Raw genomic sequence first — 23,410 nt, 5'->3', positions numbered from 1 at the left:
ATATGACATCCCTTTAAATATTCAAACAGCGCTATCATATAACCTATTAACCTTCTCTTCTCCAGGCTAAACACCCCCAGTGCCCTAAGGCGTTCTTCATAGGGCATGATTTCCAGACCCTTCACCATTTTAGTCACCATCCTTTGGACACGCTCCAGTTTTGCAACATTTCAACGTTTTGATTGAACATCAGAAGGTCCATAGAACCAATTACCTAGAGAGCTGGTGGAATCTCCTTTTCTGGATATCTTCACAAAACAAAACAAAAGACTGGACACCATAGTTATATGTATATATTATTTTTATTAATAAATAAAAAAGCTACTTCCTGAAGATGCTTTAGCTAGAGTTCCTGCATTGGCTTATGAAGACCCTTCCAACTCTGATTCTAGTCTTGCTTGGAAAGTCTCTAATTTCACTCTGGAAATGAAGATTGCAATTAAATTTACAGGGGCTCGAGGGAGGTCAGATCCTACTTATTTTTTTAAAAATGCAGTCCTTCTGTCAGGCAACAACGATAGCTAGAAATCATTGCCCATTTGCAAGGTTGAGGAAAGCCACAGTCATGCCCAGTTAATGCTTTGTTCTGCTATACTGCTGCTCTATTCCTAACTTGAAGTTTCTCCCAGCGGGTGGATAGGTGGAACAGGAGGACCCCAGGAAGAATGGGGAGGATCAGTGGATCGGACAAGGTTGGCTGCAGGGAGGATCAGCTGACACTTGGCTAAGAGGAGATCCACTTTGCAGGAGGAGTAGGAGGTTGGGAGTAGCTGCTGTTGGATTAATTGTATGGAAGAAGGATTATATGGCTGTGTGGGGAAGGAAAAAACGTGGGCTTAGAACAGATGGACTGGAAAGACATGACAGCCCTGCAAAATAGCTTAGCTCAGGGCGGCATCGGAGGGGAGCCTCATTTCCCATTAGACCCCTACCTCCAGCATTTCAATCCCAGGGAAAGGTTCTAGATTCCATTTTCGATGTCCCCTATAGCTAGGTCCTGTGTAGACCACCTCTAGATGATGGTGGATTGCAACTTCCATCGGCCACAGCCAGAATGGTTGAGGGAGGAGGATGGTTGTAGCTGGCATCCAACAAAATCTGGAGGACCACAAGAGGCTGACCCATACCCTAGGTGTCATGGATGTATGGCGTCAAAGATGGGATCTAGAAGCTTCCCCCAAACAGACACCTCTTGAGTTGAAATGTAGATCAAGACTGCATTCACACTGGAGAGATAGCCCGGTTTGGCACCGCTTTAACTACCCTGGCTCAGGGATGCAACCTAAGTTAGACTTCAGCTCCCATTATCTTTCACCCTTGGCTAGGCTAGCTAACTACAATCCAGCAATGCTTATGAGGCTATAAGCAGCTCAGTTCTGATTTAGACCACGGGTAAGCAAGTTAGTGTTCTCTGGACATTCTGGAATAAACTCCTACTATTCCTGATGGCTAGGACTAATAGAACGTATGATCCAAAAGACATGGAGGGCAACAGAGGGCCCTGATCAAGATAGTTTTATCTTGCAAAGCAAAACAACGACACGACATCTTCCCGCCTCAGGTGTTCAGCTGATAATTTCTGAAAGCAGGGGCGTCATAGAACTGAAATCCTGGATGTGAAGGATCTGCCGCGTGTGCTCAACTTTCAGTGTCCGCAGTTCAGTCAACAGCAAGAGCAGTTTGGCATACAGGAACCTAGAAAAGAAGGAGGGTGAAGAAAGTATTTTTGTTGTTGTTATTGTTGTTGTTTCTGTGTGTCTTCCTTCTCCCTGAACCATGGATCAGTTTCCTTCTGTTTATACACTGGTTGGTCACTTTTGGCCTTCCAAATTTTGTTGGACTGCAGATCCCATCAGCCCTCACCACTGGCTCTGGCTGATACATCCACAGTATACAAACTACATTCATCCTTCTCTGACATCCTAGCAAATGTATTTCTGAGGATGGCTATAAAGGTTTACAAGCCTGGCATCTTTTGGACCATTGCTCCCATACGTTCTGCTCTGGTCTCCAGAGTTGTAGTCCAACGCTCAAACCACTATGCCACACTGGCTTTGTATTTAAAAAATACAAAGATAAAAACCTTTAATGGGAGTTGTGATGCAAAACAGCTGGATGACACTGCATTGTGTACCTGTGAGCTATGTAATATTAAAGGTCCCAGGATTTACCTGGTGAATTTCATAGCTAAGTAGATATTTGAAGCTGGGTATGCCCAATCCTGGTTCCATACTATATACATTCTCTCTCTTTACCTGGGGCCCGTTCACACTACTGAATTATAGCACTATTATTCCACTATAATTGTTCACACTACTGAACTATTGCACTATTATTTAACTGCTGTGGTTCCATCCTTTGGGATCCTGGGATCTGGACTTTAGGGAGCGCATTTAGAATGATCAGCCAGAGATTCCTGACGTATCACCAGCCTCTATGGCTGGCACCTTCAGAGAATGCTGGCATAGAAGAGAGCTGGATATATATATCCTGTGTGACCCTGGGTCACACAAAGGTCAGGAATAAACTCTTCTAGAACATGGCCACATAGCCCGAAAACCCCACAAAAAACTAAAATAGATAGTGTTTTTTAAATCTGCATTTTTCCTACATTCACGGGGGTCCTTCACCCCTAACCCTAGTGAATGTGGAGGGACCACTGTAATCCGGTACTGTGAAGGGGCTCCTAGTCTTTACTCCTTCAAGTGCTACAAGCAGCATACTCCCCGAGTTCTTTCCCTGCTCACCTGCCTCTAGCCAAAGGCCGCTGGTCGATGTAACTTTTTAGCGTGAGGGCAATTTTCTCTTGAGTCTGGTCAATCTCCTCTCGCTGGACGACATTCACCTGGTCTGCAAAGCGGCAGGTTTGAGCAGTGAGAGACAAGCCAGGCAAGAAATAGCAGGGAGGTGGAAGATTCCTCTCCTGGGTCCCTTACTTGCTCCAAGGGAAACCCAACTCTTGGGAGTAGTTCCTAGAGAAAGCCCTTCTCTAGGCATTTGGAGATCCTCCAGCATGATTCTACAATCAACATCTGGCAGATGTTGACTATAGAGTTGCACTGGAGGACCTGGAGGTTCCTAAAAAGGGGTTCTCTTAAGGTGAAAAGAATAGTGGTGTAGTTTTTTTAATTTGTGATTTTTCCACATTTGCAGGAGTCCTTCACTCCAAGCCCCAGGGAGTGTGGAGGAACCACTGTGCTTTGTATGGTGTGACTGTGATCACGAAGAGTTTTGAGAGATTACCTCTATTTTGGGAAGGGGAAGTATGAAGCTGTGGCCATTGAGATGGGGACTTACCCGGGGAGAAGAGCACCAAGGCTTGTAGTAGAATATATTCAGCCTCATGCAGCTTGAGTTTCCGTAGGCTGACGTGAAACTTTAGCAGTGGCTCCAGGAAGATTCGCTGGAAACCAGCTGAAAGAGAAAAAGGGGTGGATTGACGATATGTTGGGAAGTTTTGTATTGGAGCCAGTGAGTACACAGGGTTGAAGAGCCAGTGCATTTGGCTTAGCAAGAGAAAGCCTTCCCTGTTTTTCATTGCTTCAATTCTCACAACAGTGAGAGGGAAAATGGATTTTGCACCAACAATAGGGTTTCCAGATATCCCTTATTCTAAAACAGTGATTCCCAAACTCTGATCCTCCAGGTGTTTTGGACTCCAGCTCCCTGAAGCCTCAGCCATCTCATCCCATGGTCCAGGATTCTGGGAGCTGAAGTCCAAAATACCCAGAAGGCCAGAGTCTGAGCATCCCTGGGATGTCTCCTGTTTGAGGGTTTAAAAGCTTTCTTCTTTATATAGGCTCAAGAAGAGGCCAAAAACTTCTTTAGGTTGGGATGTAGGAGCTTCATAAAGACAGAAATGTACACATTATGTAAAATATGAATGCAGACAATACAGAACATACCAGGATACGTGTTGCATGATATGGCTCAACATAGCTATCTGCACTTGGAGCTCTCTTTGCCAGCATTATCATTATGATCATGATGATTCATTATCACGGATCATTATGATGAACTATGGGTGGCTTCGTCGCCCCCTGGAAGAATGTATTACTAAGAGCTTTCTCTGTTGCAATCCAAATGATTTTGAGGTGGCCTGATCTTGAATGGGCAACCTATGCATTTTCCATAAAGCCTAATCTGGATATAGACAGAGTGACCACATGTCAAGACCACAAAGGAGGACAAGGCATTGCAAAATGTCAGCCAGTCAAGAAATATGTAGGTCATTGCAAAATAAAAGCTAAAGACAATACTCTAAATCATGCTTCTTAGTCATGCTCAAAATGGAGGACGTTTTAACATTCCTCCTGGACAGAAGGATGACATGAAAAGGAAGGCATCTGGTCATCCTAGATATGGATGCAGATTCCTAGAAGTGGTCTGTTGACTTTGAGATACTCCCTGGGGAAAAAACTGCCATGATGAGGGTTTGTTCATCAAAACTTACTGCTATGCCCTGATGTGAAAGGCTGCGCTCTTGAATAAAGGAGAGAAAATGACATGCTAACAGGATGCAATCTGAAGGATTGGGCTTTTCAAGATTCCTTTGCTGTGCTAATACTCTCTTCTAACCACAGGAGGGTGCATGGTCCCAACATAATCCACTCATAGGATGCAGCTTTTTGCCTTTCTGGGCATACCTTTCCAGAGGAGAAAATAACTAACAAATCCCAGGAGCTGTGGGCTTTATTTCAGAGGAAGGAACTGGCAAAACCACCCCTGAGGATTCCTTGCTGAAGAAAACCCTATGAAATTTATGGGCTTGACATATAAGTCAGCAGCCGACTTGAAAGCACATACAGACGTTCCTTTTGTTGTTATATGCTCTAGAGTCAATCTGGACCCATGGCAACTCTGCGGATGAGACATCTCCAAGACCCTCTGTCCTCCACTCCTGCTCTGTTCAATTCCTGCAAACTCATCCTCAAAGTGATCTCTTTAATAGAGTCCATCCATCTTGCATGCGGCCTTCCTTTTTTTCTACTTCCCTCTACCTTTCCTAGCATTACTGTCTTTTCCAATAGCTCATGCCTTCTCATGATGTGTCCAAAATATGACAACTTTGAGTTTTGTCATCTTGGCTTCTAGGGAGATTTCTGGCTTGATCTGCTCCAGAACCCATTTGTTGGTCTTTTTGGCTGTCTATGGAATCCTTAGCACTCTTCTCCAGCCCCAAATTTCGAATGGGTTGATTTTCCTCCTATCCTCCTTCTTAACTGTCCTCTCTCAGAACCATACCTGACAATGGGGAATACAATGGCTTGTATGAGTCTAACTTTTGTGCTCAGTTGTCTAGCTTTGCATTTTAGGATCTTCTCTAGTTATATCATAGCTGTCCTTCTCATTCTTAATCTACTTCTGATTTCCTGGCTGCAGTTTCCATTTCTATCAAGGTTTGATCAGGTATGGGAAATTCTTCTACTATTTCTATTTCCTCGTCGTCTAATTCAAAGTTGTGTAGGCCCTGTGTGGTCATTATTTTTGTTTTGCTGTGGGACTCCCTATGACTTACCCAGGACACTATCTTCTATGGTGTAGCAATGCTGGCCACATTCCCAAGCGTTGGTTTCCTCATTAAAGACTGTGTTGAATTGGATCGTACAGACTTCAAGGGCTGACCCCTTGAGGAGCGAGATCTGATCATCAATTGGCAAACTCCTAGTTTCGAGAGAGACAAAAACAGATGGTTAAGGGTTGGGACCAGCAGCTCATAATGTCTTGCAACAAAGCTCTGATCTGTGTTTTCTTTTTGGTGAAGTCAAGCAAATGCTGCAGACAGTTTTCTGCACAATTGCTCAGGAAAAATAAAGCATGTTCCTTTCTTCCGGTCGTCTAGTCATTGAATGCAAAGGCATTGGGATGACTATAGATATACTTGAATTAATAAAACCTCTGACAATGAAGCATCTTTTTACATCTGGCCTCCTTTTCCTCCTCATCCTCTGTCTAAGTGGAAGTTTTTTAAGCAGCATCGGCACTGAGAAAATAGAAAGGAGAGCTGAAGAAACCCTGACTTTTAGTTTACTGTGAGTTTTTCGGGCTATGTGGCCGTGTTCTAGAAGAGTTTAATACTGATGTTTCGCCTGCATCTGTGGCTCTGAAGACGCCAGCCATAGATGCGGGTGAAACGTCAGGAATAAACTCTTCTAGAACATGGCCACATAGCCCGAAGAAACCCCCCCAAAAAGCCTACGGATGTCAGCCGTGAAAGCCTTTTGAATGCCCAGGGCTTTTTAGTGTTCAGCTGCAGCAGCGTGACTTTAATGGACAATGCAATAAGCAAACATGAGATGGGGAAAAGTAGCATTTTACTATGGTCTACTATGGCAGCATGTGCCTGCATGCAACAGGCAAGGTAAACAGCAGCTGCCTCCAGAATCCCTTACTGAGCATCAATGGGCAGCAAAACTGAAGGAAAGAGCAAATAAACCTGCCTCACCAGCTACCCCAACATAGTTTTTTAAAAGCACAGATCTAACAATTTGACTCCAAAAATGGAAATAATAAGAAAAGAAATTGGAGAAAGGAGAGAAAAACAACCCACTCCTGGATACATTTTGAAAAAACGCACACTTCAAACGGTCTCTAAAAGCTTCCAAACAATTTTGTTTAGTTAGGCAATGCTTCCTCTTACCTGGTTGTTTCATGCACATGTACATAATGTTAGTTCTGAATAAAAAGCTTATTGAAACATATTGAATTGCTCTTTGGGGGAGGGTTATAGGGAATCGATCACTGTTCTTTCCGCATTCCCTGGTACCAGATTTTCTGTTGGAGTGGAAGTCCTGCTCTATAAACAAAATGTCTGAGTGCTGGCATTAGGCAGTGGGCCGTGAAGAAGAGGCATTTGTATTTTGTGTAAAAATCGATATTGTTGTTAGTACTGGATTGAAATAGTTTCTCTGTAAATGTGTGTACTTTGAATATCAATATAATTCTGCAGGGTTTCTAAACCAGCACTTCAGCCTTTTGTCTGGAGGACACATTGGGGAACATCAGCAGCCACTCATGAAGACTGTAAGTCCAGACACTTCTATTTGTATGAAGATTCTGATGAGACCGTAGATCGTCATTTTTCTTCTTTCATCAAATGATTTTGTTTTATGGACCTTCTCCCATTATTTTTAACTGCTGGTTAAGTCCACTTTGACTTATGGTGACCTCCAGAGACCTCCAAGTCACCCTCCCATCCACAGCCCTGCTCAGGTCTAGCACACTCATGGATATAGCTTTCTTGATTGAGTCTATCCGTCTGTACTGCAGTCTTCCTCTTTTTCTACTGCCTTCTTAGAATCATAGAGTTGGAAGAGACCCCAAGGGCCATCCAGTCCAACCCCATTCTGCCATGCAGGAACTCTCAATCAAAGCATACCCAACAGATGGCCATCCAGTCTCTGCTTAAAGACCTCCAAGGAAGGAGGCTTCACTATAATCTCCAAGGAAGGAGTGTCTTCCACTGTCAAACAGCCCTTACTCTCAGGACGTTCCTCCTAATGTGATGGGAATGTGATACTGGTACCATTCAGCAGTCCCTTCCAGGTCCAGCAGGAAAGGGAGGTGATGGTGGCAGGGGTGGCCACATACTACTTTTCTCCTAGGGAAGAGGAGGAGTTTGTGGTTGCCACTGTTGCTAACACTGCCATCCCTTTCTTTCGCGGCAGCAAATGGTGGAGGGGGTGGTTGGGATGTGTGCCAGTCAGCTTGGCTGGGATAGGTTGGGCAGTGAGGTGGCCAGGAGGGGAAGGTTGGATGGTGAGCAACCTTCCCTACTTGCTGGTGCTTGTCCTTCTGATGCTCCCTCATCTCTCCCCACCTGGCATGGCCTGCATGGAGGAGTGGGTGGATTTCAGAGCACCAGACTGGAGGTGGCATCCACCACGTCTTCTGTGACTCTCCTCCCCCATTCTGCCATGCCAGGGGGGTCCGTGTGGCCCTGATCTGGGCCCACTCCCACCCCATGTTTGTTCCATGAGTGGAGAGTGGCAACCAAGACCAGATTCCTCCCTCCACCAATGGCTCCCACTCACCAGAGACGTGAGGTAGCAGCCTGACTGGGCATGAAATTTCTCCAATTTCCATGACATCTTCTCTGAGGCTGCATCCGCAGTACAGAAGTAATCTGGATTATTCCGGGGTCAAACCTGCAGAAATAATCTGCGTGACACCACTTTAACTGCCGCAGCTCAATGCTATGGAAATTGGTGCTCCACTCTGGTGCCACAACAAGCTACAGTTCCCAGAATTCCATACCATTCAGCCATGGCAGTTAAAGTAGTGTCACACCAGATCGTTTCTCCAGTGTGGATGCAGCCTGACTCTATTGCTATTTATAGTTTGGACTGCATGGTTTTAATTTGAATAACTGATTATTTAGGAGATTTATTGTATTTGTTATATACCTTTACATACATATATACACACAGAAATACACAGAAAGAAACACACACACATATAAGTGAAAGTAAATAATAATAATAATGTTGTATATAATAATACCCAGTATTATTATTAGGGGGTAGGTAGAGGAAGAGCCTGGGACTTGAATCCTCCAGCCAGCTTGGTCAATGGTTTCTCAGCATGTTCAGATTACCACATGCAACCAAGAATAAGATGGTGCTGACCCAACCTACCTAAAAGCTGGGATTGCCTTGGCAAACTGGATCACTTGCTGGATCATGAAAGTGCTGATGTCAGCAAAGATGGGCAACATAGAGAAAACGTCAGGCAGGACCTCCTCGGAGTAGCTTTCCAGGTAGTCTTCATGGTTGAGAGGGCACAGAGGAGGACAGGAACCATCCTGGGTGCTCCAAGGTCTCACACTATGGATATACAGGCGCACTGGAGGCTGATAAAAGAGGCTTGCAATGAACCCAAGTCCGTACTACTTTTGGCCAAAAGTAGCATAATCTCCTTCCTTCCTTCCTTCCTTCCTTCCTTCCTTCCTTCCCCTAGTCTTCCTGAATGGACACAGCTCAGAAAAGTATTTTTGGACAGCTCCCAGGATTATTGTTGGGTGTCTCCAAGTTGTTTCTGACTTATGGCAACACTAAGGCAAACCTATCACAGGTTCTGCTGGGGCTGCACCATGCATGGTGCAGGCAAAAGCAAAACAAAAAGAACAGCAAAGTCTCCACACCTCCAAGGATTTTGGACCCGAATAGGCAGGCCAAAATAAAGCTGCTTTGGGTCACTTTGGAGGTATTCTGTTTAAATGACACACACGTCCTAGGAGGCCAGAAGCTGTGCCAAAGCCATGCTCTAGTCCTTAGGACTGGAGCATGGCTTTGGTGTGGTTTCCATCCTCTTAGGACGCATGCATCCTTTAAACAGCGTATCTCCAAATTGACCCGAAGCAGCTTTATTTTGGCCTATCTGTTCAGGCCTCTTTTGCTGAAGTTAAGCAGGGCCCTAGGTAGCCTCTGAATTCCACCTGGGAACTCTTATCTCTGCACACCTTGTGCTACAGTACAGACCGGTGGATGGGATAGAAAGAGAATGAAACAGCTGCTCACTTGGTAGTGGATGAACTGGGAGAAGCTGGAGTCAAAGTTTTTATGGTGCGCTTCGGTGAGGATCTCAATCAACTTTTCCTGTTCAGCCGTGAGGCTCAAAGACTTGGCCGATTCCACTTTGGGACTCTGCTCTTGCTGCTGTTTTTGATGCCGCAGCGCCCGGCGCAGCTGCAAACGTTCATTGGACATGATCACTATGGCAGAAAGAAGAAACAAAATGGTGAGAGAGAAAAACAGAAATTGTGGAAGGTCACTTTTTTGACTGCAGCTCCCAGTATCTCCTGGCTTCTGAGTAAGGGGGGTTGCAAAAGAAGTAACTTTCCCCCAGCTGTGGCAGGAGAGCCCAGCATGACTTGTGCTCCACTTAATCAGGTCTTATTATTATTATTATTATTATTATTATTATTATTATTAATATTTGCACTTATATCCCTCCTTTCTTCCGCTACAGGGACTCAAGGTGGCGAACAGCAAATTTAAAAGAATACAATTTAAATACAATACAGGTGCATTAAAATGTATAAATATAAAAATTTAAAAACAGTTAAACAATCTAACCATCTAAGACATTTTCCTACTTCCCCCATATTTTTAATTCGTTTTTTTTCTGACATAAAATGACCAATACGATATATCTCAGCCTTTCATTCCCAATTGCCCCCCCCCCCATTCATTTACAGGGAAATCAATAATCGGTAATAGATCTCTTTGGTTGAAAGATATTATATTTTGATTAAGACTATAGGGAAAGTGAATGGGAAGGGAATGAAAGATTAAAAACAGGATAAGAGAAAAATGATAGAATTAGGTAGTTAATGGGATGTTTAGTTGTGTATAATAGAATCATAGAATTGCAGAGTTGGAAGAGACCCCAAGGGCCATCCAGTCCAATCCCATTCTGCCATGCAGGAACTTTCATTCAAAGCATCTCTGTATTATTGTATTTATCATACAATAAAATGTAAGAATGGGAAGATGGGATGCAGGGACGTAGCCAGGATTTTAGGAAGGGGGGGGGGGCCAGACTAAGTGCCACCATTATAATGGGGCCTGGGCGCGGCGGCACAGCAGCACACACCATTCATTTTTGTAATGGAAGGGGGGGTCCTGTCCCCAAGAAACCCCCCCCCCTTGGCTACGTCCCTGTGGGGTGAATGGGAGGGAAATTGGGATTGCATGACTGAGACATTTTTCTACTTTTAACAAAGAACAAGATGGTGCCCCATCCCATATACAGAAGGCAAGCTGGAGAGCCTCAGTGTTGGAAATGGAACGGATCTCCCCAGCTCTGTAAAGATCAGACTACTTTAATGATTCAGGGCAAGCCACACAACAAATGCTATTCTTTCCTCCAATTCAGTGTCCCTGTCTCCTTGGTCATCTTCTGCCTGAGTTAACTATCTCCCTTTGCTTTGTGGGAGAAGAGTGAGCCAAACATAGATTTGTGGCAGTCTGCTAGAGACCTGGACAAGGTAAGTGCCCTGGGCTGCTTTCATTTTTCCCGTGACTCACCATGTCCTCATTTGACCGTCATTCCAGTTTTATTCCAGGTGGAATAAAACCAGGGCTCACATGCAACAGATGCACAACAAAAAGTTGGACTCTCAAGAATTTAACTCCAGAAACTGCATTTGGCAGAAATTATTAGCCTATTTTTTGTTTGTTGTTAGCTGATCCATGTGGATGAGACATCTCCAAGGGCTCATTCCCACTGGCAGAATAACACGGGTTGTGATTCGGATCCACTCCGTGTCTGTAACCGATTTTAAAAGATCCATCGTTCTCACTATAAAAGGGGATCTTTTTTATGCCACTTGAATTGGTGTAGTTACAAAATCAAACAATCACATATTCTATCAATTGCATATTCTATCAATCACATAGTCTATCAATCATATATTCTATCAATCCCAATCGCATATTCTAGCAATCACATTCTATAAATCATATATTCTATCAATTGCAAGGGGGGGATCTATCAAAACATCACCCTCTGCCATTTGCCCCTCCTTGCCTTGCAAGTAGTTACAAAATCAAACGATTGCATATTCTATCTTTCACATATTCTACCAATTACATATTCTATCAATCGCATATTCCATCAATTTGTTCCTTCCCTCAGACAGAATCAATTCTAATCTGGCATTCTCACTGTTAGGAATTGCGTCAGAGCTGATTCTTCTCCAAAGAACCTCAAAATAACTGCTCCCCAAAAACCCAAGGCATTTTGTGTTTGCTCCGCTTTATTTCCCCTGGAATTGATCCATTGAGGATCAGAATCGATTTCCAGTGGGAACTTGGGGCATATACCCCGGATCAGGAATCAGAGCTTATCGTAGTAGGAATGACCCACAAGACTCCCTGTCCTCCACTGCTCTGCTTAAGTCTTGTAGATTCATGCCTCCTTAACAGAGTCAATCCATCCGGCATGTGGCCTCCCTCTCTTTCTACTTTCCTAGCATTATTGTCTTTTCCAAGGAGTCTTGCCTTCTCATGATGTGGCCAAAGTACAACAACCTCAATTTAGCCATTTTGGCTTCCAGGGATAGTTCAGGCTTGATCTCTTCTAGGGCCCATTTGTCTGTCTTTTTGGCTTCCCACCGTATCCTCAGCACTCTTCTCCAGCACCATATCTCAAATGAGTTGATTTTCTCTCTACAGTATCTGCTTTCTTCACTGTCCAGCTCTCACATCCACTCATTGTGATGGGGAACGCAGGGATGGGATGACTCTAACTTCAATATTCAGTTGTATATCTTTGCACTTTAGGATCTTTTCTGGTTCTCTTATAGTGATCCTCCGGTTCCTAGTATTCTGAATTCTTGTGTGCACTCTTCATTCTGGTCAATGTTTGATCCAAGGTACGGAGATTCTTTATTTCAATTGCCTCATTGTCCAGATTGTATTTAATTACTGTGGTTCTTCTGTGGTCATTATTTTTCTTTTCTTTATGTTCAGCATTAAGCCTGCCTTTGCCAATTAAAGGCCGGATTCATGATAGTAGAAGAAGGACATGGTGGCTTAGCGGTTAAGAAGCTGGCTCCCACAAGGTCAGTTTATTGCAGTTCAAAACCCAAGCACTGGATGACAGACTGAGCTCTCTTCACTAGCTTCTGCCAACCTAGCAGTTCAAAAGCATGCAAAAGTGCAAGTAGATAAATAAGTATCACTTAGAATCATAGAATCCTAGACTTGGAAGAGACCACAAGGGCCATCCAGGCCAACCTCCTGGCATGCAGGAAATCACAATCAAAGCACCTTGAACAGATGGGGTCTCTTCCAACTCTACGATTCTATGATTCTATGAATTAATTTTACATGTACATCCCATACATGTGCCCATTAATGCAAAGCTTTTTTATTTTCCTTTTTGGGTGTTCTTTTTTTTAAAAAAAGCATTGTTTTGGATGGTGACACCTGAGTATTACCCTAACTTAGGCTGGATCCACACTGCAGAAATAATCTGGTTTGACCCCACTTTAACTGTCTTGGCTCAAGGCTATTTGTTGTGGCACCAAAGTGGTGTCAAACAGGATTATTTCTGCAGTCTGGATGCAACTTTAGAGACCTTGCGAAGGCAATTGCAAGGTCCGGGGGCTGTTTCTCAATCTCCTGGACCCTCTGTAGCCACACTAGGGTCAAAAACAACACAAAAGGGACCCAGTTTGATTTACGGGCTTTTGTTTCTTCTAGCTTGTACAGCTATGTAGCTCTTACTTGGTGTGGATAAAGCAGTTTTTCCACTACTCTTTCCTTTTCTTCCCCTAGACTTGGAAAAAGGTTATGGCTCACCTTGCACTCTTGTTCTAATCTTTGCATTTGTGTTTGGCTTTCTGCGGCAGTGAACAAACAACGCTGGTAGGAGTGTGCCGACACAGCTTTGGTCTTTTTGCAACAACAAGCTTCCTCTTTCTTCCAACACACACATTTTGGACTTTTTTATTATTATGGATTTTGTCTCTTAACTCTGCCCAGCTGAACTTGCTTTTAATACTGCAGAGGGAGCCTCTCTCATTGATTTGTAAGACTATTCCTTCCCTTGCCTTCTGGTTTATAGACCCGGCTGGTAGAAACTAGCTCCTTTAGGGACTTCTATACAGGATCAGGTGCAACTGAATACAGAGGATCAGGTGCAACTCCTGTTTATCTGTGGCACACATGTGAACCGTCTGTTTCCTTCCTTCCTTCCTTCTCCTTTTTTTCCTTCTCTCGCTCATGGCAAAATCACAGACTGACTGCAGCATAGAACTGCCACCTGTATAAGAAGACTGCAATGCATCATCTTTCATCACTCTGCCTCACGGCTTCTCCCTCCTACATCTCTCTCTCTCTCTCTCCACTGCCTTGGTGTAAACAATAAAGCTCTAGGGAGATCTGGTGTCCCCCATTTCACCTCCATCGGATTATTCTGTGGGCAGAGAGGCCTCTTTTGAGTTGGAGGCGAGCTAGCTGTGTTGTTTGAAGAAGGGAAGAAGGGGAATGGAGGAGAGGAATCTATTCCTCTTATTCCCTTTTCACTTTGACTTCCTTGCTCTTTACTTTTGATGAAACCTGATCCTCTCTTGGCCAGTTTGTGCAGAGCAAAGCTGGCTGGCTGGGCATTTTCTCATCCATCCTGCTTTCTCTCCAGTGCCAAGTGGGCATCTCTGAGGAGTTGATGCAGCTTCTCTGATAGTCTTCTCCTCCTCTTCTCCTCCTCTTTCTCTCTCTGTATCACTCAATTCTGCAGCTGCTTCTGCCTCTCTACCTTTGCAAGGAAGCCAAAGAAGCCGAGAGATGGAGTCAGCTTATGCAACACTGAAAAGTCCCTTTGGGTCATGCAATGTTTTACCCAGCTGGGTGTACTTTTATATGCGCTGCACAAAATAAGAACTTATTCAGATGGTGGATTGTGCGCATGTACCTTCAAGCGGATTGTGTGTATGTGCTTTCAAGCCACCTATCAACTTACAGTGATCCCATCAATTTCATAGGCTTTTCTCAGGCAACAAATACGCAGAGGTGATTTGGCCAGTTCCTTCATCTGACATATAGACTACAGCACCGATATTTGTTGGCTGTCTCACATTCAAGTACTAACCAGGGCTGACCCTGCTTAGCTTGGATTGCTGTTTTGTTGTTGTTGTTCTGTGTCTTCAAATCATTTCCAACTTACAGGGACCCTAAGGCAACCCTATAATGGGCTTTTCAGAGGCAGGTTGTCATTGTCATTGCCATCCTCTGAGGCTGAGAGAGTGTGACTTGCCCAAGATCACTAAGATCATGGCCAAGCAGGGATTTGAACCCTAGCCCAGCCATCCTAACTACTATGCCACACTGGCTCTCTTATCTTGAATCACAGCTCCTCAAACCCCACAGATAGCATAAACAGTGGCGATGTTTGCTGAGAGATTCATGCCAAACAAGAAACATTTCCAAGTTCATAATTTTCTGTGCGGCTGCCTTTCAGGTGTTATGGGACTGTTATAATTCGCTCTGTGTATATATTCACTCTTAGTATGTCTGTCTCCCCTTGATCTCCTTGTCTCCAGGCCAAACGTATCCTGCTCTTTTAACCATTCTTCATCTGATTTGTAGATAGACTGTCACTGAACGTGGAGACTCCATTTCCCTGTCAGATCCACTTGCTGCTAATAGATCTGACCTCCCAGGGAACATACAAACTGCTATCAAGCCCAGGATTGGTTTCCAACAATAGACAGCCAAAGGTTTATGCACAAATTCCCTTTTTCATTCCCAGAATACTGCCTCTGGACTAGGAAGATCCTGTCCAGGTATAAGCATTAATGACTCTCACAAATCTCTCTTTTCTGGTTTTCACTAATAATTGCCTTTACAAATCATAATTTGCTAGGGACCAGGTTATGAGCCAGCAGTTGGTCTTTGGACAACCACTTACAGAGTTCCTAAAAATTGGAAAAGTGGAAACTAAAGAAAGAGAAGAGGAAGGGGACACAGATTTGCATGGATGGAAATGGAGAGGTTAATAAAAGAAGAAAAGAGGGAGATAAAAATTGGAAATCATTAGTATAGCTTTAATAGAAGAGGGCATGTCTTTCTTTAGCGGGGAAGATTATGGCTAAGATTATGACATACCTGCTCCATCTGCTTTCCAGGGCTGCATCTGCACTGTAGAAATAATCCAGTTTGACACCACTTTAACTGCCATGGCTCAGTGCTATGGGTGCCACAACAAACTACCACTCCCAGAATCCCATAGCAGCGAACCATGGCAGTTCGAGTGGTGTTAAACTGGGTTATTTCTACAGTGCGGATGCAGCCCTAGTCTAAACACTGTCAGGAAAGGAAGTAGGATTTTGCATATCATCCTAGGCTCCTTGGCAGAAAGGGATGCCATACCTCCAACTGTCCAGGTTTCAGAGGGGCAACACTGTTTAATCCTGTCACACTTTCTCAGCTTCTTTTAAAATGTGGTTATGACATCTGGTCACCTTGCTTTTGTTCTCCCCTTTGTCCAGTTGTTAGAAAATGAGTTCCAAGTTTCAAAAGCAGTTTACATTCAGTTAATGCAGCAGGAAGGGAGAAATGTTACCCTTATTAATGTCATATAAATGCCACTGTTGCTCTGCTTCAAATAGCACTGTGTGTTTTCTGCATTAATAGTTTGCTCTCTTGCTGCCTGGCACACCCTTTTGATCACAGTGTGATGTGACTTTGCCCCACATGTTTTCATCTTTGAAATGATGAAAAGTATATGGGGAATAAAATTATATTCAAGTTTTAGACAAGGGTGGCAAAGTGCAATTCGGAGCCGGAGGTTTGGTTCCAGGACCCCCCAGCGGATAGCAAAATCCTTGGATGCTCAAGTCCCATTAAATACAATGGCATAGTAATATATATATATATATATATATTATATATTATATAAAATGGCAAAATCAAGCTTTCCTTTTTGGAATTTTTATACATACAGTATAAATAAAAATACAGTACAATTTTTATCCCCGGATTTTTTACTTGCAGATATAAGTATCAACAGATTGAAAATATTCCAAAAAAGTATAAATTCCAAATTTCCATTTTATGTGAGGAGCACCATTTTACTATGCCAATGTATTTAATGGGACTTGAGCATCCATGGATTTTGGTTTCCATGAGGGGCCCTGAAACCAAAGCTCAGCAGATAACAAGGGTCCACAGTATGAATATACTGTATTAATATTTTTAAGCCTTGGATGGTTGAATCCGAGGGTGAAGAATCTGTGGATACGGAGGGACAACTGTACTTAGCTTCCACAATGAAGGTGTACCTTGTGCTCTCTGACCATCCCTGGCTAGACTACCTCCCTACAGTCAAGCAAGGAAAAAGTGTTCACTTACTGTCCTTTCTCATTCCCACGGCCAAGCATTTCTGGTAGCGGCAGGCTTGGCATTGCCGTCTCTTGGCTTTGGTGATGGCACAACTGTTGGTGAAGGGGCATGTAAACTCAACGCCCTTGATGACGGTCCGCCTGAGAGACAATGGGAAGAAACAGAAGGGTTATTCAGACGGTGTAAATAATCCCGGTTGAACATGGGTTGAATCTGCATTGTTCACATGCATTTTGAATGCATCTGATTAAGTCTTTTGGGGGGCTGCCAAAAATACCACAAAACCCAGGATCATCATAGAATCTTAGAGTTGGAAAAGACCAGAAGGGCCATCCAGTCCAAGTCCCTGCCATGCAGGAACTCTCAATCAAATTATCCCAGGCAGACAGCCATCCAGCCTCTGTTAAAGACCTCCAAAGAAGGAGACTTCTCAACACATTCCAAGAGAGTGTGTTCCACTGTCGAACAGCCTTTACTGTAAGAAGTTCCTCCTAATGTTGAGGTGGAATCTCTTTTCCTGCAGCTTCCATCCATTGCTCTGGGTCCTGTTCTCTAGAGCAGCAGAAAATAAGTTTGCTCCTTCCTCAATATGACATGCTTTCAAATACTTAAACAGGGCTATCATCTTAACCTTCTCTTCTCCAGACTAAACAGCCCCAGCTCCCTGAGTCTTTCCTCATAAGACATGGTTTCCAGACCTTTCACCATTTTAGTCGCCCTCCTTTGGACACGTTCCATTTTCTCAACATCCTTTTTGAATTGTGGTGCCCAGAACTGGACACAATATTCCCAACTAAAGCAGAATAGTGGCACTATTACTTCCCTCCATCTAGACACTATACTTCTATTGATGTAGCCTACAATCGCATTGGCCTTGTTAGCTGCCACATCACACTGCTGACTCATGTTCAAAGTGTGGTCTAGTAGCTCCTTTTCACATGCAGTTTTGTTAAGTCAGGTATCCCCCATCCTATATCTATGCATTTCACCTTTTCTGTCTAAGTGTTGTACCTTACATTTCTCAGTGTTGAAATTCATTTTGTTAGTTTTGGCCCAGCTTTCTAATCTATTAAGGTCATTGTGAATTCTGAAGCATTCCCTCTGGGGTATTAGCTACTCCTAATTTGGTGTCGTCTGCATATTTGACAAGCATGCCCTGTATTCTTTCATTCAAGTCAATCTCAGGTGGGACTTTTTTAGAGCTTTCCTGAAAGATTTGCATTGTTGGCTGTGTGAATAACCAATGTGGACAGACTCAGAATAAAATGCGGTAAAACTTTGCATTCCTTGGATGTGTTTTGAATGCATCCACATCATTGATTCCACCTTTTTTTGCAGGGCTGAGATGTGTGAACAACAGAACTCACAAATGCGGTTCCGAAAAAATAATGTGCATGCGTTAGATTATTCGCGCAGTCGCAAAACAAAATGTCTGAATAACCCCAGGGTTGCTGACATATGGAACTTAAATGCGCCAAGAAGCAAGGCTGACTTTGTGACAGGCAACTGAATGTAAGAAAATCCACCTTTTGATTTTTATCTTTGAGAAAAGCTCCCTCTCTCTTCTTACAGGGTGGATATAAACTTTGTAGGCCTCGACCACAGAGGTGCATTAGGAATACAGATGGCTGAGATCTGGAGCAATATCCTAAAATGGCATAATCCTGAGCTGGCAATGTTAGACCATGTCATTTCAGATTGAAGAAAGCAGATTTAATTTGCTTAATACTCCCCCCATATATATATATATATATATACTCCTTGAAATTAAAGACATTCCCCACAAAATAAAAGAATCATACCAGAAATTTGCAGCCTTTCCCAACTTCCCACTGTAAACTTTTACCCAACTAAGGAATGTCAGGTCTGATGGGCAACTAAGGCTGCATCTGCACTGCTGAAATAATCCGGTTTGACACCACTTTAACTGCCATAACTCAATGCTATGGGATTTGGGGAACTGTAGATTGTTGTGGCATCAAAGCAAGTTTACCGGAAAAATCCCTTGCAGCCTTCGCAAGTCATGACGTGGAAGTGGTAGCCAGTGGCCCGATCCCCACATACGGCACAGATTTTCTCCTCGTCTTCCAGATTTGTGTCACTACGCGACAAAGCTGCAATGCCTGGGCTGCTGCTGTTGCTGCTGCTTCGGCTCTCGCTGTCGGAAGGGTACTGCATGGTGGACCCAGCCATCATAAACCTCCCTGGTGCAATGGAAATGAAAATTAGTGGGAGACAGTTCTGGAAGCCTGACATTGCATCTGCACTGCAGAAATAATCCAGTTTGACATCACTTTAACTGCCATGGCTCCATGCTGGACATTGTAGTTTGTTGTGGCACCAGAGCGGGGCCCGGAATTCCATAGCATGGAGCCATGGCAGTTAAAGTGGTGTCAAACTGAATTATTTCTGCAGTGCACATGCAGCCAATGATGTGTCAGTTATAGGGGGAAATCTGATATGCATCCTCTCTCGTGCTCCATGTTTTGGAAATTAAAGCACCAATGCTAGGGCAGTAACCTGAATTTGTGAAGGGATGGTGTCCTCCCCATCTCTTCTAGGAGTTTTTCACATGAAGGGGATCGGGAGTTTTTATCCCATGAATATCCCGGCAAAACCGTGTACTTCCGCGAAACGATTTCACACATCGCACAAAACCCGCCATTCAAGTGGCCACAAAGAAGCATTAACATGCATCTTTTTACTTTCGGGATTTCAGCAACAATGCATTTCCAATATCACTTTATGTGCGCAATTGTGTGTGATAATCATTCGTGCAATTACTCACCATTTTTGCTTTACTTGCGCGATGCTTAAACGCATGTTAATCTCTCTCTAATGCCAAAATTAGCCCCACTATGATAAACTCCATATGTGTGTACATTGCTACACTTAAGCTTTATATCCTCTCAGGTCAACTCCCTCTTCTAGCTACAGAGAGGCAGCACATACAGGTCTAAATTCTGTTGTTCATCATCATCATCATCATCATCATCATCATCATCATCTATTACGATCAACAGATCCAATAGAAAACTCCAACATGATGAATTCTGTTGTTAGTCCTGGCTAGATAGTGTGTGTCGTGTGCCTTCTCGTCATTTCCAGCTATGATGACCCTAAGGCAAACTTATCAGAGGAAGTTTGCCATTGCCTTCCTCTGAGGCTGAGAGCATGTGACATGCCCAGCGAGCATGACATAGTTTACCTAGAAAGCTTTCCAATGGCACCTAGAAAGCTTTCCATTTTGTTGTTGGTGTTGTTGCTCTGGACCTTCTAGTAGTTTCTGACTTAAGGTGACCCTAAGGTGAAACCTATCATGGGGTTTTCTTGGCGGGTCTTCTCAGAGTGGGTTTGCCTTTGCCATCCTCTGAGTCTGAGAGCGTGTGACTTGCCCAAGTGGGTTTGATGGCCAGGCTGGGAATTGAACCCTGGTGTTGCCACATGCACCCAGAGTAGTTACCCCAGTTTAATTAGCAATAAGTTACAGAACTGTGATAGCCAGTATAGTGTAGTGGTTTGAGTGTTGGACTACGACTCTGGAGACCAGGGTTCGATTCTCTTCCCGCTAAACCTTGCCCCACTCACACCATCCCTTCAGTGTTTTCAAGGGATGCATGTGAACGCCAGAGCCCATGTTTGGGAAGCAGTGTCACCGCCTCTTAGGATGTCACTTCGTGCACTCCACACCCTCTGCACCTCCCTAATAATACCCCTGGCGGTAAAGGTAGAACACAGTGGATTAATCAGGGTAGGTTTGCTGAATCATGACAGTTGCAGGGTACAAGAATTTCAGGAAAGGGATCTGAACTGGTCTACAGGGGACAGTGGGTTCTCTAGTCAGAAACTGAGAGACATGAACCATAGAGTTGGAAGAGACCACAAGGGCCATCCAGTCCAACCCCCTTCTGCCATGCAGGAACTCTCAGTCAAAGCATCCAGCCTCTGTTTAAAGACCTCTAAGGAAGGAGACTCCACTACACTCCGAGGAAGGAGTGTATTCCATTGTTGAACACCTCTGTCAGGAAGTTCCTCCTAATGTTGAGGTGGAATCTCTTTTCCTATAGCTTGCATCCATTGCTCTGTGTCCTGTTCTCTAGAACAGCAGAAAAAAAGCTTGCTCCATCTTCAATATGACACTTTAAATATTTAAACAGGGAAATGTACTGTCAGAATGCATTTGTTGTCTAATTTATTTTTGATGATGGTCAGAGGAAAGCATCATAGAGCTGGTGTGCAGTGGGCCTTAATATCTGCTGGGGTTGGGTTCTAGGCCTCATCCTCCTATGAGTCCCATCCAAAATCTATTGATGCTCAAGCCCGATTAAATACAATGGCAGAGTAAAATAGTGTCCCTTATATAAAAGAGCAAAATCAAAGTTTGCTTTTTGGAATTTATATCTTGTTGTTGTTGTTATATTTTGATACCATGGACCCCAAGTGCCATTCAGTCCAACCCATTTCCATACAGGAACTCACCATCAAAGCATCCCTGATGGATGCCCATCCAGCCTCTGTTTAAAAACCTCCAAAGAAAGAGACTCCATTACCCTTCAAGGGAGCGTGTTCCAATGTTGAACTGTTCTTACTGCCAGCCGTTTATCCTAATGTTTAAGTGGAATCTCTTTTCCTGCACTTGCACCTGTTGTTCTGTGTCCCATTCTCTGGAGCAGCAGAAAACAAACTTGCTCCACCCTCAATATGACATCCCTTCAAATATATAAACAGGGCTGTCATATCACCACCCGCTGAGATCTTAAGCTATGGTAAGTTCAAGAGGCCTCCAAATTGTGTTTATTACACAAAACAATTGTGTATACTACACATACATGCAGAGATCCTTCACTGCAGGTTACTTGGCTTGTGCTGCCCCACAGAGATCATACAGCTGGAAGAAACCACAAGGGTCATCTAGTCCAAACCCTCTGCCATGCAGGAACTCACAATCAAAGCACCCACAACATAGAATCATAGAATTGGAAGAGATCTCCAAGGGCCATTCAGTCTAACCCCTGCCATGGAAGAACACAGAATCAAAGCACCCCTGACAGATGGCCATCTGGCCTCTGTTTAAAAACCTCCAAAGGAGACGCCAAGGGAGTGCGTTCCTCTGTCAAAAAGCTCTCACTGTCAGGAAGTTCTTCCTAATGTTGAGTTGGGATCCCTTTTCCTGTAAGACCAAGACTCAGCACTGTCTATGTAACTTGTGTTTAGGGATCTTGCATTTTTAAAACACACCTGTGCAAATGTTGTGCTTGCCAACCCTTTCCTGGCACTGTGCCTGCGAATGTTGGAAAAGGGCAGCGTTATGCAACAGCAAGCGAGGGGGAAATGCTTGGCTTGTTGGAAAGGGTGAGTTGATCAATGAAATAGAAAAATAAGCAAGAGGGAAGGGAAGGGGAGACAAAACTGGGCATAGTCCTTTATTCGTAGAGTTGGAAGGGACCTCAAGGGCCAGCTTTATAGCCCACTCAGTGTTTCAAATCAGCTGCCTCCCATTCCTTCTTTGCCTTTGATATTTCTACTGGAATTTAATAAGTGCAGACATAGAGAAATGAAAAAGGAGCATGGGAGGAAGGTTGACTTCTGATCTTTGATCTTTCCGTTCTCTGTTGAATACACAATTCACTCCTATGCCACCTCTTTTCCTTCCCCGATCCCATCCGCCAGTGGCGTCACCACTAGGCTTGCTTACCAGTCTTGTGTGTCTGCAGTGAGAATGGGCCAAAATGTACAGGCCAGAGCAGCCACAAACAGGGGGGGGGGGGCAAGATCTCCGCAAGGCCTCAGGCGTCTTGTTTTCCTCCCCGGCTGTGCATGCAGCGCCAGGGGAAAGAACGGAAATAATCCAGCTTGATTTCATTTGATAAGTGTGGTGAAATCTGTACTTTGGCCTTAAGAATAAAAAAGGCGTGGAAAGACGCAGCCTGCCTCGGGTGCTTGGCAGCCCAGGGCAGAAGCAAATGAAGGGAAAAGTACAAGTGGAGGTGTGTAGTGAGAAAGAGAAGAGCAAGGGAGTTAAGGGCAGGTGCAATAAAGAAAGGAGGACTTGGTTTTCTCCCATTGGCTGCATCCACACACTGCAGAAATAATCCGGTTTGAGACCACTTTAACTGCCATGGCAGTTTGTTGTGGCACCAGAGCAAAGTACTGTACAGATTTCTCATCAGGACTATCAGCAGTGTTTAAAATCACTACATAACTTTTCACGGTCTATGCAGTCAAAGGCTTTGTCATCGTCTATAAAGCACATGTTCATTTTCTTCTGGAATTCTTTGGGGGTTCTTTTTATTAACCATCATATGATTGCAATGTCGTCCCTAGTGCCTCTTCCTTTCCTGAACCCTTTGGGATTTCTCTCTCCATATACGACTGGAGTCTATACTACAGAATTTTTGAGCATAATTTTGTTTGCAGGGGAAATTAATGCATGTTTGCAATGTAGTCCCTAGTGCCTCTTCCTTTCCTGAACCCTTTGGGATTTCTCTCTCCATATACGACTGGAGTCTATACTACAGAATTTTTGAGCATAATTTTGTTTGCAGGGGAAATTAATGCAT

At 43.9% G+C, this 23,410-nt stretch overlaps 1 protein-coding gene across 2 annotated transcripts; it reads right to left on the bottom strand.

The window, feature by feature from the left end:
* Positions 1-283: 283 nt before the first annotated feature.
* NR1I3 (nuclear receptor subfamily 1 group I member 3) lies at positions 284-22,704 on the bottom strand. 2 transcript variants are annotated; one of them, XM_042440784.1, is made up of 9 exons: positions 22,546-22,704; positions 18,844-19,054; positions 16,860-16,990; positions 9,519-9,712; positions 8,637-8,851; positions 5,519-5,664; positions 3,298-3,414; positions 2,748-2,850; positions 284-1,695 (listed from the first exon to the last, which is right to left on the bottom strand). In XM_042440784.1, exons 2-9 carry the CDS (start codon positions 19,044-19,046, stop codon positions 1,566-1,568), a joined length of 1,239 nt encoding a protein of 412 aa, XP_042296718.1. In that variant the 5' UTR covers positions 19,047-19,054; positions 22,546-22,704; the 3' UTR covers positions 284-1,565. The 2 variants fall into 2 exon arrangements, with proteins under 2 accessions (XP_042296718.1, XP_042296719.1); XM_042440785.1 differs by lacking the exon at positions 2,748-2,850.
* Between the last annotated feature and the right edge of the window lie 706 nt (positions 22,705-23,410).

Source organism: Sceloporus undulatus, chromosome 9 (assembly GCF_019175285.1).
Source record: "Sceloporus undulatus isolate JIND9_A2432 ecotype Alabama chromosome 9, SceUnd_v1.1, whole genome shotgun sequence".
Classification (NCBI taxonomy): domain Eukaryota; kingdom Metazoa; phylum Chordata; class Lepidosauria; order Squamata; family Phrynosomatidae; genus Sceloporus; species Sceloporus undulatus.
Note: the sequence above shows the minus strand (reverse complement) of the source record. Positions and strands in the feature narration are given on the sequence as shown.